The sequence below is a fragment of the Crinia signifera genome, chromosome 3 (genome assembly GCF_055691185.1).
Source record: "Crinia signifera chromosome 3, ASM5569118v1, whole genome shotgun sequence".
NCBI classification, from domain to species: Eukaryota; Metazoa; Chordata; class Amphibia; order Anura; family Myobatrachidae; genus Crinia; species Crinia signifera.
Genome location: NC_139219.1, coordinates 102,684,007 through 102,710,993, shown reverse-complemented (window position 1 = coordinate 102,710,993; position 26,987 = coordinate 102,684,007). Strand labels below are relative to the sequence as shown.

At 43.3% G+C, this 26,987-nt stretch overlaps 2 protein-coding genes across 2 annotated transcripts in view; both read right to left on the bottom strand.

Annotated features, from left to right (window-relative positions):
* NOX3 (NADPH oxidase 3) overlaps positions 1-26,987 on the bottom strand; it is a 188,362-nt gene that overhangs the window by 93,282 nt on the left and 68,093 nt on the right. The window lies entirely within an intron of this gene.
* On the bottom strand, positions 155-2,831 carry LOC146063696 (uncharacterized). The gene is made up of 2 exons (XM_083176313.1): positions 1,224-2,831; positions 155-928 (listed from the first exon to the last, which is right to left on the bottom strand). Exon 1 carries the CDS (start codon positions 2,653-2,655, stop codon positions 1,708-1,710), a length of 948 nt encoding a protein of 315 aa, XP_083032439.1. The 5' UTR covers positions 2,656-2,831; the 3' UTR covers positions 155-928; positions 1,224-1,707.

The following is a 26,987-nucleotide window of genomic DNA, read 5'->3' as shown; positions in this document are numbered from 1 at the left end:
AGGAGTTATACCACACTACTTTACTGCAATCCCATAGTCATATACCATTACAATATGTTATAAATCACACATTAATTTATATAGAGAAAAAGACACAAACACAATGGAATGCGGTTTGCAAATTTTACTTGTTTTGAAGTAAACCATTCTGCAATGTAACATGTGCAAAATACAAACTGTGGGGCCATGTAGACAGATAGTTGGGCTTTTTTAATGTAGAAACACTGATGTAGCAGCTACCTTCGCCCAGCATCAGGCAGCCCTACACCACTTTTCGAGGCGGAACTAAGCCCACCACGGGTCCTCACACTACGACGGGGTGGGGAAGTGGGGGAGACACTTATTGGGGTGCTGGAGACACTGCTGAGGGTTGAGGTAGTGCCACCTCCCACATTGCCTTCCTGCTGCTGCTGTATTTGTGCCTGCCTAGCTAGGAGGGCATTGGTCTGCGCTGTGCATGTGTGGGTTAGGGCTGTAAGACTTTGTGCCAGGCTCCCAATATGGCTATTCTGCTCACGTATTGCAGAAGTTAGTTCTGCAAAACGGCTGTCAAGACTGTTGGCAATGCGCACTTGAGTGCCTACAGCTACCCTTACACTACGGGCCATTTTGCGCAACTGCAGGAAGGTGTCACGCATGTACCCCTGTATATTTCCCATTTGGAGGCTTTGGGAGGCCATGAATTCAAGCTGCTTGTCCTTGAAATTCACCAAGGAGTTAGCTACTTGGGAAGCAGTAGCTGGTGTATGGGGTTGCTGGGTGGTTGGGGGTGGGTTGGGAGGCACCCCACTTGGGGGAAGATCACTCTGGGACGAGCCCGGCATTTCTTCCTCTGCCGCAAAGGTGTCGACCGGATCAAGAATGATGTCCATTTCGTCTAGCACCAGTATTGAAGAATCTGTTTGGTTTGACCCTAGTTGTATAGCACCTGTGGATACAGAGAAGAGGTAAGTACTCATGCATATATAGGCCACACTGTCCTCTATACTGTTTTACATAGGCCTATAGATGGCTGACGCCCATACCTAGGGGTGTTATGCACTTACACATGTACCCCGATACTGCATGCAACAATGACATTATTAATATGTCACATGCCTAGCTCAGATTACACTCATTTCCGTTGCAATGTAGCAGCAGGAGCAGAATGTAGTGTGAGATATTGTTGATGTGACATGGGTGTGTGTACTGTATGTGTAATGGTGTGTTGTTTAGTCATTTACCTGCTTCCGCAGATTCTGCAGCAACGGGCCTTCTTCTCTTAGATGCTGCAGCACTTCGGGACGGACAATCTGTACAAGGAAAGATGGCCAGGCATTATGGACCTTGCAATGGATATGCATTTTCAGAAAACATGCAGTGAATTCACAATAATGGACAATACCCAATAGAAAAGGGCAGCATTATATCTGGACCACCCTTTGTTTAGTTTTCAGGCAAATCTTTCATTTCAGACTTAGTAGTAAACTAGTGTACACATGACAACTATAGGATATTCGGTGGTATGTAGGCATGCCAGCTAAACCTCCATTACACCACAGGGTTTTTGTACACATACATGTTAGTCTGCTGCAAAGAATGGTACACTGTTAATCAATCAGATTAGTTGTGGAACTACAAGGGCCAGCATTATCAGCAATTTCAAAGCAGGAGCAGCCATTTTCTTGTGCATGACCTTGCTGGGCTATGTAGTTCCACAGCAGCACTTTACAAAGCATAACAATACAAGTGCACATTACAGGTATAATACATTGGCATGTATGTTACAGTTTGCATGGGGTCACACTTACCAGCTCGCGGTGGCGTTTGGGCCCTGTCGGTATCCGCCACATGCATCCCAGGCAGGACCTCAGGGGGGATGATGCGCTTCAGCTTCACCTCATATGCATTGTAGCTGACAGTGGTGGGGCTTCCTCCTCCAGTCCTGGTGGCCTCCTCCATCTCCAGGGCCATTTTATGCTTCAACTGGCGTTTGATATCGTTGAAGCGCTTCTTCACATTGCGCACCAGGCGCTTGTGATTACTCACAGCGTTCACCGCCTGGGTGATGTCCTTCCATATAGCGCGCTTGCGCTGGGCAGTGGTCTTGTAGTTGCTTTTGCCAAGCAGCCTCTCGTACACTGGCATGATAGCCCTCACAAGTGCCACATTTTCCTCATAGGAAAACCTGACCATGCGGCCACTTTTGGTGCGACCAGCTACCACCTCCTCCTCCTCCTCCTCATTTTCTGCACCAGCCATGTCACCCTCCTCCTCCTCCATGGCAGTGTCTTCCTCCTCCTCACCAGCATCTTCCTCCACCTCTGACATGTGGCCCTCCTGCAGCTGGTGTGGGGTATGGTCTAGGGCTTGGCTGTAGGATGGGGATGCCAGCGGATCCTCCACCTCCTCCTGCTGGGGCTGGACGGCCAGGGTCTGAGCTGAGGCTGGCCTTGCTGTGGCCATGCTGCCTGCCACACTGCTGCCTCTCCCACTTGTCTGGCTGCTGCCAGTGCTCCCTCTGCCAGTGCTCCCTCTGCCAGTGCTCCCTCTGCCAGTGCTCCCTCTGCCAGTGCTCCCTCTGCCACTGGTTCCTCTGCCAGTGCTCCCTCTGCCACTGGTTCCTCTGCCACCAACTCCTCTTCCTGCACAAACGCTTCCACTGCTCCTCTCCATGCTCCTTACTTCCTATCAAAGAGTGAAATGGCGCCAATGGCCCTTTATATAGGGGGTGTGATGCATAATGGAGGGGACATAGGTGGGCCAATAGGTTTGGGGGTTCTTAGTCATGCGGAGACAGGTTTGTAAATCGCACTCCGGTTGGTCCAAAACTCGCACATGACCAGCGGAAGAAATGGCGCATTTTTCGGACTAAAAATCGCACTTTTTTCATACTAAAAATCGCACTTTTTTAAGACTAAAATTCGCCGCAAATCGCAACTCTTCGCACTTTTCAGCCTCAAATGCGCATCACATTAAATAATCGAATTTGGACTGAAAAGTGCGAGTTAGAAAAATGCGATTTGCGGCGATATAGTGTGCGAATTAAACATGCGCATTTAGCGCAGAGCATAGAATGTCACCCATAGTATGTAATGGGCATTGCGGAGTGTTATATAGTATGTAATGGGCATTACGGTGTGTTATATAGTATGTGATGGGCATTACGGTGTGTTATATAGTATGTGATGGGCATTACGGTTTGTTATATAGTATGTGATAGGCATTGCGGTGTGTTATATAGTATGCAATGGGCATCGTGTGTGGCCTTATGTGTAATTGGCATTACGGCATGTGGCTTTCTGTGTAATTGATATTACAAAGTTCGCTAAAATGTGCAATGGGCATTATGGTGTGTGGTATAATGTTGGGCCGCGCCCACTTTTCACTGCGCAGGAGCCTCACCTACTACAATTAGGGGGGGGGGGGCGCGAAACACGCCCTTGCTCCGGGCACCTAGCTACACCACTGGGGATGAGGATGGGGCAGCTGGCATTACTGGAAACAGAGGCACAAGCACTGACATCCTAAATGAACAGCATGACTGATAGTCATGATGTTAATCCTGGACTTCTATTCTAGTTGGAGTTCTGGGATTGCAAGCGCAGCAAGAAGGTACACCTCCTACTTCTTTTGCATTGCTATGGATCTCATTTGTAAAGCTGCTGTGAGCAGCTTTACATATGCACTCCATATTTAATGAGGGCCTTAGTCCGCAGGAATACTGGTCCCATGCCGTTACCCAGCCATTTACCAACATTACCACTAAGGTAACTTAATTAATACACCAGTTCCAGCTTGGTCCAGCATAACTAGTCGCAGCCCAATAACCTGCTTAGCTCATCCCAACCAGCATTCAGCATAACTGGTCCCATCCTGGTAACTAGTTTAGCTGGTCCCAGCTTAGCATTAAACATAACTCGTCCCATAAGGCATACAGTATAACCAGTCCCATTCTGGTGATCAGCTCAGCTGGCCCCTGCTCAACATACATACAGATAGTGGTAGATGCTCAATTAGTTCAGTAATATTACTCAGGTGCATGAGGGAGGGGTTAATACTAGGTAAGTAAAACAAGAAATTTTTCCCCCAGCTCACTGAATAGTATTAGTAACCAATCTTGAACACTACATGATAATAGAATTCAGAGATATTGGTTAAGTTTCATGTAACCAATATCTCTGAATTCTATTATCATGCCAGCTCTGGGGATGATCATCCTGTTTCTGTCACATAGGGAGAGTAGTTTCTGGGCACACATTGTACACACTGGAAAAATCATTACGAGCGAGTTGCAAATGAATTTGCAGCTTTTCACCGATTGGTATGACTTTCACAAGCCATTCGTAGCTTTGAACAGGGCAGGATTTCACTCTAGCAGGATGGAAGCTATCTGATCGCAATTTTGCAGAGCAGTGATCAAGTCTGAATAACCCGGGGGATGGGGGCGGTAATCACGGAAGTCTCCGTGTAGGGCGGGAGCCTATGAGCCCTCTGATGTGTGGAGCCAGGTGAATGCTGGGAGAGCAGGGTCGCGCTGATGTGGTGTTCCCGCACGTACGCAGGTGATAGAGAGGCTCCCTGTTCGGGCCGTGAGGAAGGTGGTACACACGCCAGCTGCCGAAGGGAGAGTGGTGCTGGGCACCGCAACACGACACCGCACAGCTTTGACACCTGTGGTCGGAGCGTTCAGAGTGGCCGCATAACTGGGACCCGAGGTAACCAGTCAGCTGCCGGGAGGAGACGGCGCCGGGACGTGCTTACCCGCGGAAGGGTGACCAGGCGAGCGGCGCAGCATAGGGAGACGGCTTACCACAAGGCGGACGGAGTGGCCAAGAGAAAGGACGGAGAATCCCCGCCACACCTGGAAGCCGGCCAGGGTCTAAGCAGCCGACCCAGAGGGCATATGCTGGGAGCAGCGGGAGCAAATTACATACAGCCACTGTAGCAGTCTGCCGAGGGAGCCTATTAAAGAGGTTGTGCACGCCAGAACTGAGTGAGTACCCAACCTATATTATACTGTGCTCTGGAGGTCTGTGGTGGTGTATGGAAAGGCGGCCAGGGACAGAATCAAAGTAGGTGGGAAACGGCCGACCCAGGAGAGCTTAACTCAAATTGACTGTGTATATAAGTACCGGATGCCTACTCCACTGTAGCAAAGAAAAGCCCTCAATAGACAGGCGACTCTAAAGGTGACTGGTGTATGCTTGGCAATATATAGGTTGATGAACTGAGCCGTGAAACAAGTCCTGTTTAACACTTTGCATTCATATAGTAAAGATGAGGAAGGCTGGGCAGGCAGCTGCAGCAGCAGCAGCTGCTGCCAAACTGGAAAAGTATGCGAGAGACAGTGCAAACCAGTCCAAGGCCCAGAGTAAAGGGAAACGGGATTCAATGTCACCTAATGAATCTGACCTGTTGAACTCTACAATGTCTGACACGGTACCCGAGGCCACCTTCCAGAAACTGCAAGGGGGTTTATTGTGTGACAGAGTAGCACCAAAAACAGGGCTCTCTGGGACACAATTCCTGGCGCTCTGCAGTTTAAGATCTGTTTCTTTAAAAAGATGTGTAAATATATATAATTAGCAAGGTTTGCCACAGCTGCTGCAGTAACTCCTGTGGGCCCGTCAGACCCACAAAAAGAGAAAGCTAAAGAGGGGGGTTGGAGTAAATTGCGCTGCTGTTTAAATGATTTTAATATCTGTGACACATTGGCTGTCTGGAAAGGAATGAATTATGGACACACTGTTGCTTTTTAAAAAAATATTTATCTCAAATAAAAGAAATTTAATACATACAAATATACAGCATATATTACAAGACAATTTTTAAAAAAGAGAATGGGATCCCAATCAATTAATTATATCACTTTGATGTATTTATCAGCAATAATTCTTTCACTGATAGAATTTTGTGGACATTATTCTCCTGCCATTTGATGAAGAATAGGTTTAAAGAAAATCGAGCAATGAAACAAATGAAACAAAGTTCCAGTTTGGGTGAAATAGTATCACATTAATAGCTGGCTGATAATTTATAATAGAAACAGTCACGAATTAGGTAGTATGCTCACCCGTATGGCAGACCTCGATCCCCTGGATGGGGAGAGGAAGGTGGTGTGCAGCAGCTGATGGCCGGCAGCTCAGGTGGAAGGAGAGCTGCACTTCAGCTGGGATGTGTAGGTGCACCTTACAGTGTGCCAAATTAGGTTTAGCCCGATAGAAAATATTCACTCAGCATGGAGTGTGCAGTAACTGGCAACCTTGTCGGCAGATGAGGTTCTCTACTCCTGCTGTAGGCATACACTTGTGACAGAACACCACGGAGGTCTCGATCCTTTTTGATGTAACGTAGGGAGAGAGGCGGGGTGTAGCTGCTGATGTCCGACGGCTCGGGGCAAAGGAGAGCCGCGCTTCAGCGGGATGATGAATATACACCTGTCAGGTAGCTGATAGCGGTATGCCGCGGAGGTCTCGATCCCCTTGATGTAGCGTGGGGAGAGGGACAAGGTGTAGCTGCTGATGTCCGGCGGCTCGGGAGATGGGAGAGCCGCGCTTCAGCAGGATGGTGAGTGTACACCTGTCAGGATGCGCGGTTAAGCTTGTATTCAGCCGGGCAGCGTGGAGCGGCTGGTTGCCGGTAGTTGGAGGAGTCCCACGTTTTCGCGGGGAGGCAGGAGGCGAATAGAAGTTTGCAGGTGGGATCACCGTCTCAACTGAGTGGATTACGTCAACGCGTTTCGTTCCGTAGTCAAGCTGGAACTTTATCAAGACGAGTAACTGTGTTCACTGAACAGACTTTATTTATAGGGCTGTGATGAATTGAGTCATTAATTGATTGATTAAATGATTCAAATAACCTGTGTCTACTTGCGCTGTGTGTCTCACAATGCCAGACAAATAGTACTTTTTCTATACATTTAAATTTAAATTTAACATAGCACAGTGTGTCCAATAAGAGCTTCAATCAAGGCTTGTACATATATATATACACATAAACAATCTTGTATATCTAGATAGCAAGGAATAGAATCAAAATGGGGAATGTTTAGTTTTTTTATATATATAAATTGAGTAAACAAATATATCGAATTAATCTGCGCTCAGTATGGTGCCAATATTAGACTGAAAATATTAATAATAAACAGACATGGTGAGTTATATTCAACATGCTTAAGTAAGCACCTAAAAAATACATAAACAAATATATTATAAACCTATCAATAAAAATATATACATATAATGTAGTAATATTAAGCAAAAAATAATAAGAGGTTATACATGCAAATAAATCTAAATCAGATATATATAGCATATGCAAAATCAAATGGAGTACATATGTATATACACACATATATATGTGTATTGTCACCTATACACATACGCATATATGCATACAAATCTCATGTACATATATAATAACAGAAAAAATAATAATACATAAAAATAGTAATAGATAAATAAATAATTAAATAATCAATAAAGATAGAGGGAAGAGAAATCGGATTCTTTGTTTATTTAATCCTTCTAATATGGTTGAGTCCACTATAAGACAGATTCACTAGTTTTTATTATTGTAATAGTAATATAATTATGAATAGGAAACAAAATTATATATAAATTTATACAATTAGTAATATCCTAAGAGAGAGCTAATAGAGGACATTTAGATTCATGTACTTTATACAAGTATGGATGATGTATTTGCTTCATCTATTTGTAAAGCTAGTTGATATAGAATCCTTTTTATACTTAGCCAAATTTTTTTCATTTTAATTGTTTTTATAATTTTTAGATATTCAATAAGGGCAGTTCCGAGTGTAAAGGTAGCTTCTCGCATTTCTGATGTACCAAAGAATTATATTCAGTGAGTAATTCACTAAATATATATATAGAATAAAAAATAAAGAAAAAAAGGGGAAAAAAAAGAAAAAGAATATGTATATATGGATAAATCCCACATATCTAAATATATATATATATATAGAGGAAAAAAAATATTTATATATAAAAAAAAGGAGGTATAAATGTAAATATATATATAAAGGAATAAATATCTCTCAGGGGGTGGGGGGAGAGTGGTCTGCAAATCCGGGATGTCACAATGAATTGCGCATGCCGGATAGACCACTGTCTCTCCAACCCGTGAGGGACATAATGTGTAATAATCTAATTGGATTTTAATCCAGACATGAAAAATCAAGAGCTTCATTTAATCCTTGGGGATTCAAAGTATCTAGTTTAAAAATCCAGGCCGATTCTGCCAAACATAGTTTTCTAAATCGATCACCCCCTCTTTTTGTATTCTGGATTTGTTCAATTCCAGTCACTGTTAGCCCACTAGGGTCACCTCCATGTTTTGTCAAAAAGTGCCGTGGAACACTATGATTATGTACTTTTTTGAGGATATTGTTCCTATGTTCTCTGAATCTGCTTTTTAGACTTCTGATTGTTCGTCCCACGTACTGGAGTTTACATGGACACTCCAGTACGTAGACACAGTAAGTTGTTTCACAATTAATAAATTGTTTTATTGGGAAAGTTTGTTTATTGTGGGTAGAAATTATAGTTTTCATTTTATTGAACGTATATTGACATGTTAAGCAGATTTTTTTATTACATTTAAAGTTACCATTTGGTTTGGGGGGGATCCAGGTAGATATTGTGTTATTAATTGAGGGTAGCAGGCTAGGAGCTAAGTGATCTTTAAGGTTTCTATTCCTTCTGAAAGTAATCTTAGGCTTAGTTAGTACACTCCTTAGGATCTTATCATGAGAAAGTAATTTAAAGTTTTCTAAAATAATTTTCTTTATTTGTTGAGATTTATTGTTAAATTTTGAGATAAATGCAATTTGATTAGATATTTGGTTATCTTCTAGGGTGTGTTCTTTAGATTCCAGAAGACTAGTTCTTTTTATTTTGTCTACCTGTACTAGGGCATCCTGTAGGATTTCCTTAGGATAGCCTCTTCTCTCAAAATTTTTTATCATTATTTCTGACTGTTTTTTGTATTCTGAATCAAGTGAACAATTTCGACGAATTCGCAATAATTGATTTTTTGGAATATTCTTTATCCAGGGTTTATAGTGTCCACTGGTATAATGTAGGTAGTTATTAGTTCCTACTGGTTTAATATAATTAGCAGAAATTAAAGAGCCATTGGAGGTGGAAAATGCGATATCCAGAAAGTTGACCGATGTGTAACTAAAAGTGTGAGTAAATTTTAAATTAAATGTGTTAAGGTTAAGAAAATTAACAAAAGCAAGTGCCAAATCGTGTCCCCCTTCCCAAATAATAAACAAATCGTCAATGAAACGGCCATAGAGGACCAGATTCTCTCTATATGGACCGCCCCATATAAGTTGTTCTTCTAGGCGGCCCATATAGAGGTTCGCGAAACTTGGCGCAAATCTGGTCCCCATGGCCGTTCCAAGACGCTGTAGGTAGTGGTGATCTTCAAAAATAAAATAATTGTGAGTGAGAATAAAAAGTATAGAGTCTAAAATAAATTTCTTCCGTGATGGTGAGATTTGTGTATCTAACTCTAAATAGTGACTAACTGCCCCCACACCCTTATCGTGCGGAATATTAGTGTACAGTGCCTGGACATCAAGGGTTAAGAATCCCCAACCCTTGTTCCAGGATAAATCTAAGGTTTTATTTAAAATATGTGTTGTATCTTTAATATGTGAAGAAAGTGAAATAACAAATTTTTGGAGGTGAGAATCAACAAAATGTGACAAATTAGAAGTGAGTGAGCCCACACCCGAAATAATAGGTCTCCCTGGTGGTGAAGTGAGGTCTTTGTGAATTTTGGGTAAAAAATAAAATGTGGGGGTGATGGGGTGATAGGGAAACAGAAATTGTGATTCTTCTCTGGTTATCGCACCCTCCACCTCCGCGCGGTCCAACAGGTCTCTAAATTGAGTATGGAAAAGGGGGGTAGGGTTCGATGGTAGTTTAATATAATAATCAACATCATTAAGTTGTTTATAGGCTTCCAACAGGTAGGTGGAGGGTGCGATAACCAGAGAAGAATCACAATTTCTGTTTCCCTATCACCCCATCACCCCCACATTTTATTTTTTACCCAAAATTCACAAAGACCTCACTTCACCACCAGGGAGACCTATTATTTCGGGTGTGGGCTCACTCACTTCTAATTTGTCACATTTTGTTGATTCTCACCTCCAAAAATTTGTTATTTCACTTTCTTCACATATTAAAGACACAACACATATTTTAAATAAAACCTTAGATTTATCCTGGAACAAGGGTTGGGGATTCTTAACCCTTGATGTCCAGGCACTGTACACTAATATTCCGCACGATAAGGGTGTGGGGGCAGTTAGTCACTATTTAGAGTTAGATACACAAATCTCACCATCACGGAAGAAATTTATTTTAGACTCTATACTTTTTATTCTCACTCACAATTATTTTATTTTTGAAGATCACCACTACCTACAGCGTCTTGGAACGGCCATGGGGACCAGATTTGCGCCAAGTTTCGCGAACCTCTATATGGGCCGCCTAGAAGAACAACTTATATGGGGCGGTCCATATAGAGAGAATCTGGTCCTCTATGGCCGTTTCATTGACGATTTGTTTATTATTTGGGAAGGGGGACACGATTTGGCACTTGCTTTTGTTAATTTTCTTAACCTTAACACATTTAATTTAAAATTGACTCACACTTTTAGTTACACATCGGTCAACTTTCTGGATATCGCATTTTCCACCTCCAATGGCTCTTTAATTTCTGCTAATTATATTAAACCAGTAGGAACTAATAACTACCTACATTATACCAGTGGACACTATAAACCCTGGATAAAGAATATTCCAAAAAATCAATTATTGCGAATTCGTCGAAATTGTTCACTTGATTCAGAATACAAAAAACAGTCAGAAATAATGATAAAAAATTTTGAGAGAAGAGGCTATCCTAAGGAAATCCTACAGGATGCCCTAGTACAGGTAGACAAAATAAAAAGAACTAGTCTTCTGGAATCTAAAGAACACACCCTAGAAGATAACCAAATATCTAATCAAATTGCATTTATCTCAAAATTTAACAATAAATCTCAACAAATAAAGAAAATTATTTTAGAAAACTTTAAATTACTTTCTCATGATAAGATCCTAAGGAATGTATTAACTAAGCCCAAGATCACCTTTAGAAGGAACAGAAACTTAAAAGATCACTTAGCTCCTAGCCTGCTACCCTCAATTAATAACACAATATCTACCTGGATCCCCCCCAAACCAAATGGTAACTTTAAATGTAATAAAAAAATCTGCTTAACATGTCAATATACGTTCAATAAAATGAAAACTATAATTTCTACCCACAATAAACAAACTTTCCCAATAAAACAATTTATTAATTGTGAAACAACTTACTGTGTCTACGTACTGGAGTGTCCATGTAAACTCCAGTACGTGGGACGAACAATCAGAAGTCTAAAAAGCAGATTCAGAGAACATAGGAACAATATCCTCAAAAAAGTACATAATCATAGTGTTCCACGGCACTTTTTGACAAAACATGGAGGTGACCCTAGTGGGCTAACAGTGACTGGAATTGAACAAATCCAGAATACAAAAAGAGGGGGTGATCGATTTAGAAAACTATGTTTGGCAGAATCGGCCTGGATTTTTAAACTAGATACTTTGAATCCCCAAGGATTAAATGAAGCTCTTGATTTTTCATGTCTGGATTAAAATCCAATTAGATTATTACACATTATGTCCCTCACGGGTTGGAGAGACAGTGGTCTATCCGGCATGCGCAATTCATTGTGACATCCCGGATTTGCAGACCACTCTCCCCCCACCCCCTGAGACATATTTTTTTTTTTTGTGCAATCACTTTTTATTAAAGATCACAATACATCTTAGAAGTGAAATAAATGCAATGCAATGTACTTAAGAAAACAATAAAGACAATTACAAGAATTGAGTGCAGTGCTTGTCTTTCAGAGTAAAATGTGTAAATATTCAACAAACAAATTATTGACAATGTGATTAGTCCCATAATAAGATGTACTGATTATGAAAGAAAGTAGAGTAACGATAAGAAAGTGAAGGAAAGAAGAGAGAAGTGGAGGGAGGGGGGAGGGTAGAGGAGGCAGGGTGATGAGGGAGGGGGGGGGTTGCATCCAGGGGTCACTTCATCTCGGCAACCTGTCCTTGAGTAGTTAAATGGGAGTAATCAGAGGATTCTTTATAGGTGAGCCAGCTCAACCAAGTTGCAGTAAAAATCTGGGGCGAGCCCTTCAAAAAGGACGACAGGTCCTCCATGGACATATATAGGTCTATTCTGCGAAACCAGTGTGTGATGGGTGGGGCCCTGCTAGATCTCCAGTGACAGGGAATGACCGCTCTAGCCGCATTCATTAGGTGCCTAATTAGGGATTTCTTATATCGGGAGATGGGCATATCCATAAGGTTCAGCAACCAGAATTCAGGGCTAAATGGAAGAGAGGAATTAATAATCTTTTCAGAGATGGTGTGAATCTGGTGCCAGTAATCTTGGATGACTGGGCAGGTCCACCATATGTGAAGGGGGGTGCCAGAATGTTGGTCGTATCTCCAGCAGAGGTCCGAAATAGTATTATTAATTTTGTGTAATAAGGAGGGGCATCTGTACCAGCGGGATAATATCTTATACTGGGTTTCTAGAGTTTGGATTGAAGAGGAGGATGCAAAAACATATTGAAATATTTGACTCCATTGATCTGCCGACAGTTCTCTACCCAGTTCCTTGTGCCAGGCCACTGTGTATGCAGGTGTTGGGTCTGGTAGGTTACTAAGGCATACCTGGTAAAATTTGGAAATCAAGTGTTTTGGGGCCTCTCTGGAGAGTATTAGCGACTCGAAGGGAGTTGGTTCCCAGCTTTGTTTTCGTTTAGGCAGGGAGGAGACGTAGTGTCTAATCTGGAGGTAGAACCAAAAAAGACCTGTTGGGAGACCAATATCTTTATGTAAGTCCTCAAAGGAACGAAGGCCAGACCTATCTACCAATTGACCCAGGTGTGTCACCTCGACTGAAAAGCGACTACAGAGATTCCGCAGTTCAAATCCCGGTGGGAATTCAGGGTTGTTAATTAGCGGGGTAAGGAGTGTCACACCTGGGTCAAAATAGCGCAAACCTCTATATCTACCCCAACAGGAAAGTGTTGGGGACAGAGTGGGGTGCCCTACCGGAGGGATCTTCCGGAGCCAAGGGATGACTTTTGGGGACACTCCCACTGAGTGACCTTCAATAGCCGGCCACTGTTTGGATGGTGTAGGCCTGGACATTTCCACAATCCTGGTAATGTGGACCGAGTGGTAATAGCTGAGGAAGTGGGGGAGTTGTAGGCCACCCCTGTCGCGGTTTTGGACAAGGACTCTTTGGGAGATCCTAGGTCTGCGATTCATCCAGATGAATTTACTCACTATATTTTGCAGGTCTTTGAAAAAGGAGGGGGGTATTGCAATTGGGAGCGCTTGAAGGAGGAATAGTATTTTAGGGAGGGAGTTCATTTTAATCGTGTTAACTCTGCCTAACCAGGATAATTTAAGTACTGACCATTTTGAAATAGAGGCTTTTAAACTAGCAAGCAGAGGTACAAAATTAAGTTGGTAAAGATTTGAATTATCCCTGGACAACAGGACCCCTAAATATTTGATGTTCGTTGGATGCCAATGAAAGGGAAAGGCCTTTTTAAGACCTTCGATTGTGCCATCTGGGGCAGATATATTCAGGGCTACAGACTTGGCAAAATTGATTTTGAAGTTAGTTAGAAGTGAGAATTTCTCGAATTCCAACATCAAAGACGGCAGCGATGTGGTTGGACTCGAGATGGAAGCTAATAGGTCGTCTGCATATAGTGCCAATTTATGCTCATGTCTGCCGACCTGAATACCCTTGATATTATTGTTCATCCGTATCGCACGCGCCAGGGCCTCCATACATAGCACGAAGATCAGGGGGGATAAGGGGCAGCCCTGTCGGGTGCCATTTCGTATCCCAACCGAGTTCGTTAGGGCTCCATTAACCCGGATTCGGGCCGTGGGGGTACTATATAGAGCCAAAATGCGGTGGAGACATTTCGGGCCCAATCCTATGTGTTCCAGAAGGGTCTCCATGAAGGTCCAGTCTATCCTATCAAATGCCTTCTCCGCGTCAGTGGACAGGAGGACCACGTGAGCTTCCCCAAGCCTCGCAAAGTGTATCAGATCTATCACCTTGGTTGTATTGTCTTTTGCTTCCCTTCCTGAGACAAAGCCCACCTGGTCCCCATGTACCACCTCCGGGAGAAGCGGCCCAAGCCTTAGAGCGAGAAGTTTAGCAAATAACTTCAGATCTGTATTTAAAAGTGAGATGGGCCTGTAACTCGAGCACTGAGCCGGGTCTTTCCCCTCTTTTGGGATAATAGAGATATGGGCCTCTAGGCTTTGTGGGGAGAAGATCCTCTCCTTTGAGATGGCATTACATGCCTTCAGAAAGAGGGGCATCAGTGTCGAGCCAAAGGATTTATAGTAGATTATCGGGAAACCATCCGGGCCCGGGCTTTTCCCAGAGGGGGTATTGGCCAGGGCCTGCTCCAACTCCTCTATAGTAAACGACCTCTCTAGTAAGGTCAGGTCTGCCTCAGAGAGTTTTGGGAATTGCACTGATGTTAGATACTTGTTGATCTTTTGTTTAAGTAAAGTTTTTTCTGATGGGGAGGGATCGCTTAAGTTATACAGCCGAGTGTAATACTCCTCAAAAGCTTCTGCTATCTGGGTGAAGGTATGAACCCGTTTCCCCTCTGCGTCAGTGACATTCTGAACATAAGCCTGTGCTCTTTGGGCTCTCAGGGCTCTTGCTAACATGGAACTGGGTTTGTTACCCCAGAGGTAATATTTGTGTCTACACTTGCGCAACTCAAGTTTAGTTCTATCTCGCATTAACTGGTTGAGCATCGATCTAGCCTCAGTTAAATCTCTTAGCGTGTCTGGGGAGAGTGTAGATTTATGGGATGTCTCCAACGTTTTTATCTGTGCAATTAGTTCCTCCTTTCTTGCTTCCCTCTCTTTCTTCATTAATGACCCCAGCTGTATACACTTTCCTCTAAGTACACATTTATGTGCTTCCCACACTGTTATTGGAGAGGTTAGGTCGTTATCGTTAATGGTGATATAATCAGAGATTGCTGTGGCCAGTTCCTTTTTAAATCTGATGTCGGAAAGAAGGAGCTCATTAAACCGCCAGGACCATGGGCGGGGGGAGGGTGATGGGACTTTCATTGTGACATAAACAGGGGCGTGATCAGACCAGGTGATCTGACCAATTTCACTATGTGTAAAATGTTGGAGAAACTGGTGATCAATCAGAAAATAATCTAGGCGAGAGTAGACAGAGTGAGGGGACGAGAAAAAAGTGTAGTCTCTAACTGAGGGGTTGAAAATCCTCCACACGTCTATCAATTGATGGTCATGTAAAAGTTGCTTAATTTTACGGTGATCTCGCAGACGAGGGGAGCTTGGGGTGGGGTTGCAGTCCAATGAAGGATCTAAGGACCAGTTGAAATCTCCACCTATCACAAGGCAACCTTCTCTGAACGGCTCAATAAGCCGCAGGATTCTGCCAAAGAATTGCCTCTGTCTTGTATTAGGGAAGTAGACATTCACAAATGTGTATTTTTGTGAAGATATTGTGCATTTCAATATTTGGCAGCGTCCCTCTACTAGGATATGGTGTGAGATATCAATCGGTCGTATCCTGCGGGACAACATCAGAGAAACCCCTAGGGTTTTCCCCAGAGAATTACTGCTAGAGTATACTAGAGGGTAGAAATGATTAGTCAGCCTGGGCGAAGCACCTAGTTTAAAATGCGTTTCTTGTAGAAAAGCCACGTCAATCTTTCTAGACCTAAGTTCTCTAGTTAAAGAGGACCTTTTCTCTGGCACATTAAGCCCCTTCACATTTAGGGAGCAGAAATTGAGTGACATTGTATTAGGTTGGGGCATGTCGGGGTTGACTAGCGCACAGTTTCACATACCATGTCCAGGTCCAGTCAAGGTGTTTGAAGGTGGAGTGGTCCCCGGATAAAGGGAGAGGAGGGGAGGGGGGGGAGAGGGCAAAGGATGAGAAGAGAGCAAAGAGAGAAACATTAGAAAAAATTAGAAATTCACAGATTCTTAACAAGAAAAATGTATAACCACTGTTGGAACTAACGATGCCACTGTTGGGCATCACAGTCCAAAAAGAGTGTGGTTCACCCTAACTGGGGTAAGTGCACACAGTCCCCACCGGGCGTGGGGTAAGTCTAATACAAAAACATGAATCTAGTGCTAATTTAAACAATTAAAGTTAATTGACTTCACTATAAACACAAAATATGCTAATTAAGGGCTATCCATTTCTGGTGCGTATAAACTCCCACAAGAAAGGAGAGGTTTCACCAAATCACTTTTTCCTACAAAGTCACGGGTTATCGACCCATTCAGAGCATTGCATATGTAGATGAGGGGAGCTGGTGGTGTTGATTAAGCCGGAGTCCATCCCCTCCGAAGTTAGTGGGCTCGGGGGTGAAACAAATTTTTTTACTACAGATAAAGTCTGAAACGGAAGGGAAGACTGCTCGTATACCCATGGGGAAAAGTTAGGCCTAGATGTTAAGGCTTAGGGGGTTCTGGTCTATTTAAAAACAATCAAATTACCGAAGATTTAATTATACTCTTCCCTAATCCCCTGGTCCTTCCCTTGGATGTTTGGGAGGGGCCCAAGTAACTAGTCATCAACATTAACAAGGACAGAACTTGAAACTAAGAATGAAACATTTAAGTGAGTCCAACAAATCTTCCTTCCGAAGTTGTGGATCAGTGCCTCAGGGAGGGGCCATGTTCAAGTTATTGTGTCAGGTTGGGCCGCCCCGGATGGCGTAGTTGTACTGGTATTCCTGCCCACCGTCTGCCAGCGTGTGTGACCGGATGGGGGGCGAGGAGGGTCCAGCCGTTTTGTTAGGTGTAGCCACTCAGAGAGGTGCGGTCTGGGGATGTCAAGGGCGCTACAGAATGATTCTAGATCCTCCGGAGTGTGCAGAGTCACCAGTCTACCTTCATGGGATGCCTGAATGCTCAATGGGAAGCCCCAGCGGAATCTGATGTTCTTTTGCTTAAGTTGGTCAGTAAGGGGTTTAAGAAGGCGTCTCTGTTGGAGGGTGCTCCATGAGAGGTCTGGGAATATTTGGATTCTGTCTCCGTTGAATTCAATGGATTCTAACTTTCGGGCCTTATTCAGGATGTCTTCTCTCACTCTATGATAGTGAAGGCGACAGATGACATCTCTAGGTTTATCCGATTGCAGCCCACGAGGTCTCAGGGCTCTATGAGCTCGATCAAAAACGATGGAGTTGTCTGGTGCGGCGTCCGTTATCTCATTAAAGATTTTTGTGAGCGCATCCACTATGCCAGGGCCCTGAATATCCTCTGTAAGGCCTCGTACCCGCAAGTTATTTCTCCTCCCCCTGTTATCGATATCATCTAAACGGCGTTGGAGAGTTGCCAGTTCTTGGGCATGTATGGCGGCAGTTTCGTAGAGTTTGTCCTGATAATTGGCAATATCTCCGGTTTGGTCTTCTAGGTCTGAGACTCTTTGCGTCGTGTGACTAAGGTCAGATTGGATTGTCGAGATTTCCATTTTAATTGTTTCGCGTAGTGACTGTTCTAAGTCAAGAAAATCCCTTTTAGATGGGAGATCAGCTTTGGTAGGTAGAGTGCGGAGGTAAGTTAGGACTTCTGTCAGCGTGACCTCTGCGTTCTGCGAGTTGGAGGGGTTCGGTAAGGAATCCATCTGAAGAGAGTCTTGTGATGACTGTGGGCAGTCTGAAGGCGTTTGAATCACGTCGGCAGTAGTCCCAGCACCTTGAGTTAGATATTGGAAGATATTGGGTTTAGCTTGACTGTCGCTCGGGTTTTTAGACACCGGCGTCTGTAGGCCTCTCTTGGTCTTCCCCATAAGTAGACGGGCTATTAAAAGAAGGTGTGTATATGAACAGCCCTGACAGCGTGCTATGTCATTGGAGGAGTTAAGGTATAAGGTTAGCCCGGTGGTAGACTAGCGACTGCATCACCCCATATTGTGTGGGTGTTTAGGGGGTCATGGCCTGTGATTCACTGTTGTTGTCAGGTCATGGTTGCTTTGGTGGCTTACCAACGATGGACAGGAGGCTTCTCACGGGGGTGCTCTTATGGCGTTTGTCTGTAAAGGTGAGAGTCACTCAGAGGGTATGCTTCTTGAAAGGTAGGATTATCCAATATGCAGAAGATCTGTAATGCTAGGTCGATGTAGTGGAATGTGATTTAGAATAGATTATCAGGGTGCTGTATTCGCCTTCGTCACCAGGTGGCGGTCCAGGACAGCAATCTAGATGGGAAAGTGCATGGAATCAAAGCAGAATGGCCTCACTTTACAGGCTGTTATATAACAATCCAGGCTCAGTTATCTCCTGCTTCTTGTTTAGGATCTCAGCCTCAGGTATAGAGATCCCTGTGTCTGTGGGGCTGCTTTGCAGGGAATCAGTTAGCCTATCGTGCCCCAGTTGTAATAAATTTCTGTCCCTCACCAGGCCGGGGAGGCAGGCTCCTCTTGAGTCCTACAAGCTAGGACAGGGCAGTGCAGTGCAGTGCAGTTTGAGGTCCAAAGATGGCGGCCGTGCCTTTACAATGATGGGGTCCGGCAGATACAGGGCTACAGTGTCCTGTCCGGGAGCCCCAGGCTGCAGGTAGGGACTTATATGGCCGTCCGCCTCTACACTCAGGTCCCCCCTCACCTGTCTGCGGGTGCAGGCCCGCCTCCAGCCGCGTCTCTCCGTTGAATACCGGGACCCAGTCCCTCAGCAGGCTGCGGTCAGCGGCGGGTCTCCGGAGCCGTCCACAGAGGTCATCTAGGGCGGGCAGGGCGGGGGAAAGCCTCTCGGAGGGTCGGGCAGTGCGGGAATCACCCGCTCTCTCCGCGTCGTCGTCACGGAGCAGCGGCGCCGGCTTCAACACTTTAGTCCCCGGCTTCAGCGTGACCACCAGGCCGCAACCTGCAGGCGCGCTTAAAAGCGCACCCCGGCTCTGCAGCCGGCGGGTCTTTCAACCGGAGCCAGGGGAGGTGAGCGCCCGTTCAGGGTGTAGGGCAGGGTCGGGGTTTACAGGTGGGGAAGTGACTTTTGGGGCTATCAGTGGAGTTGGGCCACGGGAGCTGCTCCAAGACGCGTGTACACAGCAAGCCCGCCAGGCCACGCCCCCCCCTGAGACATATTTATTCCTTTATATATATATTTACATTTATACCTCCTTTTTTTTATATATAAATATTTTTTTCCTCTATATATATATATATATTTAGATATGTGGGATTTATCCATATATACATATTCTTTTTCTTTTTTTTTTCCCTTTTTTTCTTTATTTTTTATTCTATATATATATTTAGTTAATTACTCACTGAATATAATTCTTTGGTACATCAGAAATGCGAGAAGCTACCTTTACACTCGGAACTGCCCTTATTGAATATCTAAAAATTATAAAAACAATTAAAATGAAAAAAATTTGGCTAAGTATAAAAAGGATTCTATATCAACTAGCTTTACAAATAGATGAAGCAAATACATCATCCATACTTGTATAAAGTACATGAATCTAAATGTCCTCTATTAGCTCTCTCTTAGGATATTACTAATTGTATAAATTTATATATAATTTTGTTTCCTATTCATAATTATATTACTATTACAATAATAAAAACTAGTGAATCTGTCTTATAGTGGACTCAACCATATTAGAAGGATTAAATAAACAAAGAATCCGATTTCTCTTCCCTCTATCTTTATTGATTATTTAATTATTTATTTATCTATTACTATTTTTATGTATTATTATTTTTTCTGTTATTATATATGTACATGAGATTTGTATGCATATATGCGTATGTGTATAGGTGACAATACACATATATATGTGTGTATATACATATGTACTCCATTTGATTTTGCATATGCTATATATATCTGATTTAGATTTATTTGCATGTATAACCTCTTATTATTTTTTGCTTAATATTACTACATTATATGTATATATTTTTATTGATAGGTTTATAATATATTTGTTTATGTATTTTTTAGGTGCTTACTTAAGCATGTTGAATATAACTCACCATGTCTGTTTATTATTAATATTTTCAGTCTAATATTGGCACCATACTGAGCGCAGATTAATTCGATATATTTGTTTACTCAATTTATATATATAAAAAAACTAAACATTCCCCATTTTGATTCTATTCCTTGCTATCTAGATATACAAGATTGTTTATGTGTATATATATATATATATGTACAAGCCTTGATTGAAGCTCTTATTGGACACACTGTGCTATGTTAAATTTAAATTTAAATGTATAGAAAAAGTACTATTTGTCTGGCATTGTGAGACACACAGCGCAAGTAGACACAGGTTATTTGAATCATTTAATCAATCAATTATTGACTCAATTCATCACAGCCCTATAAATAAAGTCTGTTCAGTGAACACAGTTACTCGTCTTGATAAAGTTCCAGCTTGACTACGGAACGAAACGCGTTGACATAATCCACTCAGTTGAGACGGTGATCCCACCTGCAAACTTCTATTCGCCTCCTGCCTCCCCGCGAAAACGTGGGACTCCTCCAACTACCGGCAACCAGCCGCTCCACGCTGCCCGGCTGAATACAAGCTTAACCGCGCATCCTGACAGGTGTACACTCACCATCCTGCTGAAGCGCGGCTCTCCCATCTCCCGAGCCGCCGGACATCAGCAGCTACACCTTGTCCCTCTCCCCACGCTACATCAAGGGGATCGAGACCTCCGCGGCATACCGCTATCAGCTACCTGACAGGTGTATATTCATCATCCCGCTGAAGCGCGGCTCTCCTTTGCCCCGAGCCGTCGGACATCAGCAGCTACACCCCGCCTCTCTCCCTACGTTACATCAAAAGGGATCGAGACCTCCGTGGTGTTCTGTCACAAGTGTATGCCTACAGCAGGAGCAGAGAACCTCATCTGCCGACAAGGTTGCCAGTTACTTCACACTCCATGCTGAGTGAATATTTTCTATCGGGCTAAACCTAATTTGGCACACTGTAAGGTGCACCTACACATCCCAGCTGAAGTGCAGCTCTCCTTCCACCTGAGCTGCCGGCCATCAGCTGCTGCACACCACCTTCCTCTCCCCATCCAGGGGATCGAGGTCTGCCATACGGGTGAGCATACTACCTAATTCGTGACTGTTTCTATTATAAATTATCAGCCAGCTATTAATGTGATACTATTTCACCCAAACTGGAACTTTGTTTCATTTGTTTCATTGCTCGATTTTCTTTAAACCTATTCTTCATCAAATGGCAGGAGAATAATGTCCACAAAATTCTATCAGTGAAAGAATTATTGCTGATAAATACATCAAAGTGATATAATTAATTGATTGGGATCCCATTCTCTTTTTTAAAAATTGTCTTGTTATATATGCTGTATATTTGTATGTATTAAATTTCTTTTATTTGAGATAAATATTTTTTTAAAAAGCAACAGTGTGTCCATAATTCATTCCTTTCCAGACAGCCAATGTGTCACAGATATTAAAATCATTTAAACAGCAGCGCAATTTACTCCAACCCCCCTCTTCACCTTCCAGAAACTGCTAGAGGCCATTAATGGGAGTGAGGAGAGATTAAGTGGCAAGATAGAGCAAATGCAGTCCGAAATTACCCTGCTAAGACAATCGGTACAAAGCATACAGACCCGGGTCAATGAGACAGAGGCTAGAATATCCCAGCTAGAGGACATTCAGGGTCCTATGGCAGAACAAATCAAAAAGCTAACAGGGACGGTGCTACAGGTCCAGAGTCAAATTGCAGACATGGAGGGGCGCCTTAGACGCAATAACATAAGACTAATTGGGATCCCCGAGAAAACTGAGGGGGACAATGCCCAAAAATGGTTGGAAACCTGGCTGTTAACCCAATATGGCAGAGACTCGCTCTCAGCACAATTCTGCATAGAGAGAGCCCACAGGGTCCCAACGAAAGCTCCACCACCAGGTGCCCAACCCAGAACCCTGATAGCAAAAGTTCTTAACTATCGGGATCGAGATACTATAATTCGGAAATCAAGACATCACGACTTAAAAATCAACGGGAATAATATAATGATCTTCCCGGACTTTGCTAAAGAAGTCCAAAAGGAAAGAGTGAAATATGCAAGTATCAAGAGGCAATTAAGGGACTTAAATATTCAATACTCAATGATGTTCCCAGCCAAGCTGAGGGTAGTCTCAGAAGGACAAACCAGATTTTTTAGCAGCCCAGAGGAAGCATCGGAATGGCTGACAAGCTTTAAACCGAAAGCAGGAAGATAAGAAACGGACATATGTGAGACTGTGTTCCAATGCCACTCCGAGTTATATAGGGCAGTAATCATGCAAGAAACAGGAATGCTGTCATAAGACGCGAACCCTAACCTTTTTTTTTTTTTTTTTTTTTTTTTATCTCCCAAAGTAATGTAAAACAAGTGACTATTATCAGAGGGCCCACTCGAGAGTGTGATTGCCAAATTTTTTATTGCCCCAAGTGTTTGATGTATGTGTGTGAGTGTGTCGGGGGGAGGGGGGGGGAGGGTACTAGGTATACTATAGTAGGGATGGTATACAGGGAGGGGGGTGGCGGGAGCAAGGGGAGGGATTTGTCACCAATAGGAGATAGGTTACTGTCGAAAGAACACAAGGCAAAATATGGTAAAAATTGTATATTGGAACGTCCGTGGTCTGAATGACCGTATAAAGAGATCAACGGTGATGAACCAAATTAAGAAATATGGGGCACAGATTGTATGCTTAGGGGAAACACACTTGGCAGGGGAAAAAACTATGGCCCTGAAAAGAGCTTGGGTTGGGAACATGTATCATTCATGCTTCTCAAGCATGGCAAGGGGCGTGTCGATATTGATCCACAAAAATGTACCCTTTTCGTGTGAGAGAAAGGAAATTGACCCGATGGGAAGATACGTGTTCCTACAGGGGAAATTACATAGCAACCAGGTATGCATTATGGCGGTGTATATCCCTCCACCTTTTCATTATGAGGTACTGAAAAAGGCAGTTGAGTTTGTGGCAAGATCAGGAGGGGCGGCGGCTATATGCCTGGGGGATATGAATAACGTACTTGATCCCAGCTTAGATAGATGGAGGAAGAATAATACAGGTACCAGTGGGGGCAACAAGGGCCTGCACCAGTTGCTGGAAGATATTGGGTGGAAGGACTGGTGGAGGGAAAAACAACCAAAAACATTAACATACTCCTGCTATTCCAAGTCATATGAATCCTTCTCACGTATAGATATGGCCCTAATGGATGGAACTATGTTCCCCCATATAGAACACGTGGAATACATGACACATGGGATCTCTGACCATGCACCCATCGTGGTTCAGACCAGTGAACACATGGACAGGGGTAGGCGGATGTGGAAATGTCATCCATCATGGCTGAATCAGATGGGTGATGGGAGTGAGATCATTAGGGAATGGGAAGTATACTATGTGGATAATGAGGGGTCAGCACCAGAAGGGGTGGTGTGGGATGCCGGGAAAGCTGCCCTGAGAGGAGCTCTTGTAAAAAGGATTGCACAAATTAAAAAAACCTCGAGGGAGAAAAACGTAGAGGCAGAAAGAAACAGCAAAGCCAGGGAGGAGGCATATTGGCAGGATGGAACCGAGGAGGCAAGAAGGGAATGGTTAGACGCCAAGACAGCGTGGTTGGATGAAGTGCAGGAACACACAGTGAAACAGGAGTCCTTCAGGGCACACAACAAATATATACTATATGACAGACCGGGCTGCTATTTGGCACAACTAGCTAGGGGTGAAATATCCAACCCAAAGAACATAATATACGTGATGAGAGAGGATGGCAGTAAGGCAGAAATTACCCCTGAAATAGCTAGTGCTTTCCTTCAATACTTTAAAGAATTGTATATGTCTACATCCCCAAGCACAAAAAAAGAGCGAGCAGAATTCCTAAAGGGAATAGAGGTACCTACTCTAAGTGAAGCAGACAGGGTAATATTGGAAAGCCCCATTATAGAACAGGAAGTTGGAGAGGCAATAAAAGCCATGCCAGGGGGCAAAGCGCCAGGATGCGATGGGCTACCACCTGAAATATATAAAAAATTCTCAAGCCAAATGGTGCCCAAGATTACAGAGATGTTAAATCAAAGTCTGCAGCAGGGGCAAATCCCAGAATCGATGGGGGAGGCGATGATAGTACTTATATTGAAGGAAGGCAAGAACCCAACTGCAATGGAATCATATAGGCCCATATCACTAATTAACACAGACGCCAAAATCATGGCTAAAGTGTTAGCAAAACGGCTAGAAGGGGTGATGGATAAACTTGTACATGAGAACCAAACATGATTCCGCAAAGAAAAAAGTACAGCAATAAATATCCGTAGGTTCTATGTAAACACACAAATTGACCAGCAAGAGGGAGACACCCCATGTATCCTCTCATTAGACGCCGCAAAGGCATATGACAGTATAGAATGGGGATACCTATGGGAAGTTCTTGGGAGATTTGGTTTTGGGGGAAAATTTATAAATTGGATAAAAACCCCATATGCTGCACCAAGGGCCAGGCTACAAGTCAATGGGTACGTAACGGAAACCTTTGAACTCAGGAGGGGAACGAGGCAGGGGTGTCCGCTGTCCCCTGCACTGTTCAACCTGGCGCTGGAACCGTTGGCATGTTCCCTGAGGCAAAACCCGGGGATGAGAGGCCTGGGGCGAGCCGGTGAAGGAAAAAACAAACAAGTGATATCAGCCTATGCAAACGATATGCTGATATACATTGCGGACCAAGAAAGGGAGATGCCAATTGTATTAAGAACACTGGAGGATTTTGGGCAGCAGTCTGGGATTAAAATAAATTGGGACAAATCCAGTGTAATGCCAGGCAAGGGAGGATGTCCACCCAGCCGGACGGATGAGGGAGTGGTAAAATGGACAGGGAGTATGAAATATTTGGGGGTCCACATATCAAATGATGCGAACAACTTCGCCAAGTTGAACCTGGAACCATTGATAAAGTGGTACCAGGGGAAAATTAAATCATGGGCAAAATTGCCCCTATCCATAACGGGGAGAGTGAATATGGTAAAGATGGTAGTATTACCCAAGATGCTCTACATCTTCCAACAAGCACCAGCCTATATACCCGCAAGAGTATTCAAAAAGATTGAAAGCATAACGTCAACTTTTATTTGGGGGAATAAAAGAGCTAGAATTAAAATAACCACTCTAAATAGAAATAAAAAGCAAGGAGGCTTGGGGCTGCCACACTTTAAATTGTATTATATGGCAGCACAATTATGGCACCTGAAGAGCTGGCTAACAAAAACTAGTGAGAATAACTTAAGCGAATTAGTGAACCAGAATAGAGAGGGGGACTCCCCAAAGCAGATTCTACTGGATCATAGCAAGGGGAAAACCAAAAAAACTTTAATCAAACAAGCGAAGAGGATCTGGGATCAGACAAATAAAATGTTGGGTTATGAGGGGCTGGACCCAGAAACCCCGATCTGGGCAATAAATACCCAGGGAGGAGAAGTTAGATTCAGGAGAAAAGAAATCAAGGCATGTTGGGGAAGATATGGAATAGTACAAATAGGACAAATATATGAAGAAGGAAGGATTAAGACGTTTGAACAACTGGCAACTGAATACAAGATGGGAAAAAACATGTTCTATAGGTACCTCCAGCTAAGGAGTAGGCTGGGATCAACATATGGGAGGGAAGGGGTAAACATAGAGGACTCCCCAGTAAAGAAAATGCTAGACCCAAGAAATAAAATCAAAGTAGCCGGTATATACAAAATACTGATAGGGAATCTAGAAGATAGCCAAATAGAGAAAAACAGAAGCAAGTGGAGTAAGGATATAGGGAGTATGACTGACGAGGAATGGGAAAAAGTAATGGCATCCCCCACAATGGCAACAGCATCAATACGGTTCCAACAAATACAGCTCTTCATTATACACAGAGTATATGTGACCCCAGTAAAACTTAAACAATACAATAAAAGAAATAGTGATAAATGTCCCAAATGTAGAATACACCAAGGAACATTCCTACACATGATTTGGCAGTGCAGATATGTCCAGAGGTTATGGCAAGCGGCTGGCCAAGTTATCAGACGGCTGGGCGTTAGCCAAAACGTGGTAAATGAAAAAGTATGTTTATTAAATTGTAACGCACAAGTAGGCACAGATAAACACCAGACACAATGTATTGTAAATTTACTCACTCTGGTTAAAGTATTAATAGTTAGAAAATGGCTGGCGCATGACAGCCCGAGTATAAAGCAATGGAACAGTTTGGTAAATAGCACTATTGCACATGAAAGGTACATGTACTTAAAGAGAGGGAATATAAGTAAGTTTCACTTAGTTTGGGATATATGGATAAAATCCGAATTTTATGATGGTAAATAGGTAGGTCCACAGGAACAAAATAGATTCGCAATGCACTTTAATAGATTATAGAGGAGACACAATTATAGGATGACTTAGAGGAGACAAATCCCAGGGAGGGTAGGGAGGGGGGGGGGGGGTATTCATTAGTGATGGGGGGGGGGTAAGGAACGAGGAGACCCAGGGGAACAAGGAAATCCGTGCCGAAAACAATGGATGGGAAGGATGTTATTTATGTATTGCATATATGTTTAAGGCGTTCGGAATTGGACAATATGAATGTTACTGCTCGACCTCGAAAAAAAAAAAAGGGGTGACTGTTATATGTGTTTTTGTGAGTATAAGCAAGAAATATGTAATAAATAAAGACTATAATAAAAAAAAAGATAGTAAAGTCTGAATAACCCACATAGACACTATTGTGATTGGGACAAGTGAACTATAAAATGTCTGTCTCATGAGAGTGTTATGG